Below are 3412 nucleotides of genomic sequence, written 5' to 3'. Positions count from 1 at the left end.
ATGTACTTTGCAAAATGCTTTGTGAAAATAAGAGACAATTTATTTCATGAACATTAAAGCATTGCCCTATTTTTGTTGTACAACACCATATGTCTCATTTATTTTGTAGTGGAATATTTCAGATTATTTTTTCCAAAGAGGTGAAATAATTGAAAAGGAGCTAAACAAAGAAGAAGCAGTGTTGCAGAAACAGGCAGAAGAAAAGGGGGTGTTGCTGAACAGACCTTTCCATCCTGCATCACCATTTGACTGTCTTTGGTTATGCCTGTATGCCAAACTTGGAGAGCTGTGTGTGGATCCCCGACCTGCAGTTAGAAAGAGTGCTGGGCAGACATTGTTTTCTACTATTGGTGCTCATGGAACTTTGCTGCAACATTCAACGTGGCACACAGTAATATGGAAGGTATGATGTGTAAGCTTCCCCTGAAGGTTTTGTAAAGACCGTTTACGTTTTATTAACCATTAACCATTTAATAACCACATCATTTAGATAATTTATTAAGACTTTTAAAAGATAACATAAGGTGGCAGAAATCTAATCTCTTGGGTTTTGGTAATGTTTTTTACACTTTGTCTTCTCTGGCCTTTAAAGCCTCTTCTAAAAGACAATTTTAGTATCCTAATAATTTATTTTTTACTCAGGAGTTTGATAAAAAGATGGTGTCCTTCCTACAAGAATGACTTTTGTGTGAAAATAGAGGTGTTTGAGGGTCATGTGACTGGGCTGATCTGGTATTAGATACAGCCTTGCTTTGTATTCTGTTTTGGATCTATCAAAATGCTGTGTTCTAAGTCATGGTCGTGTTTGTTGTGCTTTATGGAAACTTTGGGCTATATTTGAGCCTGCCTGTTGTACCTGTGAAGCATCTGAGATCCACTGGTTTTAGTGTTCTCTTGGTGCTGACACTGTTCTTGGTGGGTTTGAGTGTCCTATTTCCAGCCTTTCTCAAGTGGCCATCAGTTGACTGATTGTTAATCTTGACTGCTGTGGAGACTATTTAGAACAAGGGAATTTTCAGGGTGACATAGTGACAGAAAGGATAGTGAAAGAATTACTGGTTTTTTCTTGGTTTACTATGAATGCAGCTATGTTATTTGGAAAGTTGCATTTTTCCTCTTTTTTTCGGCTGTTACAGGTTTTATTTCACCTGTTGGATAGGGTTCGAGAATCTTCTACGACAGCTGACAAAGAGAAGATTGAATCAGGAGGAGGCAACATTCTCATTCATCATTCAAGGGATACAGCTGAGAAGCAGTGGGCTGAGACATGGGTATTAACACTGGCTGGAGTTGCAAGGATATTTAACACTAGGAGATACTTACTGCAGCCTCTAGGTAAAATTTATAGATATTAAAAGACACAATGATAAACTTTCTGCTTTTTTATGTTCTTTTCAGTTAATGTACTGGGCAAGATGCTTAGCTCAATCTTTGCTCAAAAATGTTTTTTGTTGTGTCACCTCAAATGTTATGAAAACTATGGAGTTATTAATTCATGCTCCATAGAGCCAAAAACTGTAACTACAGATTTCCTCTTCTGTATCATGGTGCTTGAGATTAAATCTCAGTAGTCACAATTCAGTCCCAGTTCTGGGTGCTAAATAACTTTAAATTATAGCAGACTGATAACAATAATACTTTGTCTTTTCTTTGTTCTTGTCAGAACATGCTTTTCCTCTAATCTGTCTAAGGGAATGCAACACTTGCCTGGAACTCTTCTGTGATATCAGTGTGTCAAATTTAACAGTACTCTGAGAACATAAAGAGAACTTACCTGTAAAGTCAGTGGAGTATTGAACATTTTCATTGTTCAGCTGTATGTGGTAATATTTTACAATAGCTTGGTAATTTCTACAAGGAAAAAGTGCAAAAGGAATAGAGACTGTATAGCTTATAAAGAAAAATTCTCATTAGATTATTTTACCTTCAGCATCCTATAGTATGCAATTAATGTATATTAACTGGATATAAGTTGTATTTCATTTTGGTCATTTGTGATACAGGTATCAACATATTAACAGCTAGTAAGTGTGTCAGTCATTTGCAGAAATGTGGTAGAATTTAGGCTATATTAAACTTGAATTAAAACTGAATAAAAAAATTAGAACTACTTTAATTATTCAAACCCTGTAATTAGTAATATAGAAAATTGAAGGTTAAGGCTAAATTTAATGAAAAACTCAAATGTCTCAAATGAAATCTTTCCACAGTACAATTATCAGAGCATTTTAAAATCAATTCTTTATAAATGCATTGCATAAGTAATTGCATTAATTTGAGCCCTAATTCCTTGTGTGGGTTTAACCCTTCTTGAAAACAGCAGGGATCTGGTATGTTTAAGAATAAATCTGGTTTGCTATACTGAATGAATAAAATGTATTTTACTGGTATGGGATGTGCTATGTGATTTTTTGCTAGCAAATCTAACATGAACATAGATATATTGTTTCATTCTTCATATTTATGTGTTTCTCTGTCATATTCATTCTTTCAGCTTATGGTTGAACTGATATAAAAGTCATTCAAGTGGCCACCTAATCTCTTGAAATTTCTGTGTATTAGACTAACAAGTACATGAGCAGCCTTTTAGAGAGGCAGAGTGGGTGGGAATGGGAATAGGAAGCAAGTTCCAAATTGATTTTTTTCCCTCCTCTCTCTTTTTTTTAAATAGGAGACTTTTCCCAAGCCTGGGATGTTCTTCTTGATCATATCCAGTCAGCAGCACTTAGCAAAAATAATGAAGTTTCCTTGGCTGCTCTGAAAAGCTTCCAGGAAATCCTACAAATTGTTTCTCCTGTTCGGGAGTCTGAGAAGCCTGAGACACCACCTGCCATCAATGTTTCTGTACCTTTGGTGGTAGGGACAACTACTGCCACTAGTCTTGGCAGATCATTCATGAGAACTGACTCCATAGGAGAAAGAATAGGAATATATAATGGATCTGAACCTCCTGTAATAACAGATGAGATTGAAGATTTGAATCTTTGGTGGGCAGCCTGGAACAGCTGGTATAGGATTGGATCAGAAAGTACAAGGCCTCCAATTACTTGTGATAAATTGACTTTCATTCCCAGCCAGCCTTTTCTTACAGCTTTAATTCAAATATTCCCAGCTCTTTACCAACACATCAAAACTGGTTTCAGCATGGATGATCTCCAAAAGCTCGGTGTCATTTTGCACGGTGCTGTTTCAGTTCCAATCAGTTCAGATGCTTCCCCTTTCATCCTTCCATCTTACACTGAAGCAGTTCTGACAAGTTTACAGGAAGCAGTGCTTACAGCTTTAGATGTTTTACAAAAGGTAATCATGCAACTTCTAGTGTGTGAAAGGTAAACTATAGTGTGTGCTACTTGTACTCTATAGAACTATGGGGGGGTGATTTAAACATGATTTAAAAAATTATTTATAATTG

General features: G+C 36.1%; 1 protein-coding gene across 2 annotated transcripts in view; it reads left to right on the top strand.

The window, feature by feature from the left end:
* Positions 1–3412, top strand: part of MON2 (MON2 homolog, regulator of endosome-to-Golgi trafficking) — a 52941-nt gene that overhangs the window by 29846 nt on the left and 19683 nt on the right. For both annotated transcript variants that reach the window (XM_005419245.2, XM_005419246.2), the window contains exons 23-25: positions 110–403; positions 1137–1335; positions 2672–3300. In XM_005419245.2, the coding sequence (XP_005419302.1) occupies positions 110–403; positions 1137–1335; positions 2672–3300 (1122 nt within the window). The remainder of the gene's footprint in view (positions 1–109; positions 404–1136; positions 1336–2671; positions 3301–3412) is intronic.

This window comes from Geospiza fortis, unplaced genomic scaffold (assembly GCF_000277835.1).
Source record: "Geospiza fortis unplaced genomic scaffold, GeoFor_1.0 scaffold166, whole genome shotgun sequence".
Taxonomy (NCBI): Eukaryota; Metazoa; Chordata; class Aves; order Passeriformes; family Thraupidae; genus Geospiza; species Geospiza fortis.
The sequence above is the reverse complement of the archived record's forward strand: the minus strand, read 5'-3'. Positions and strand labels throughout refer to the sequence as shown.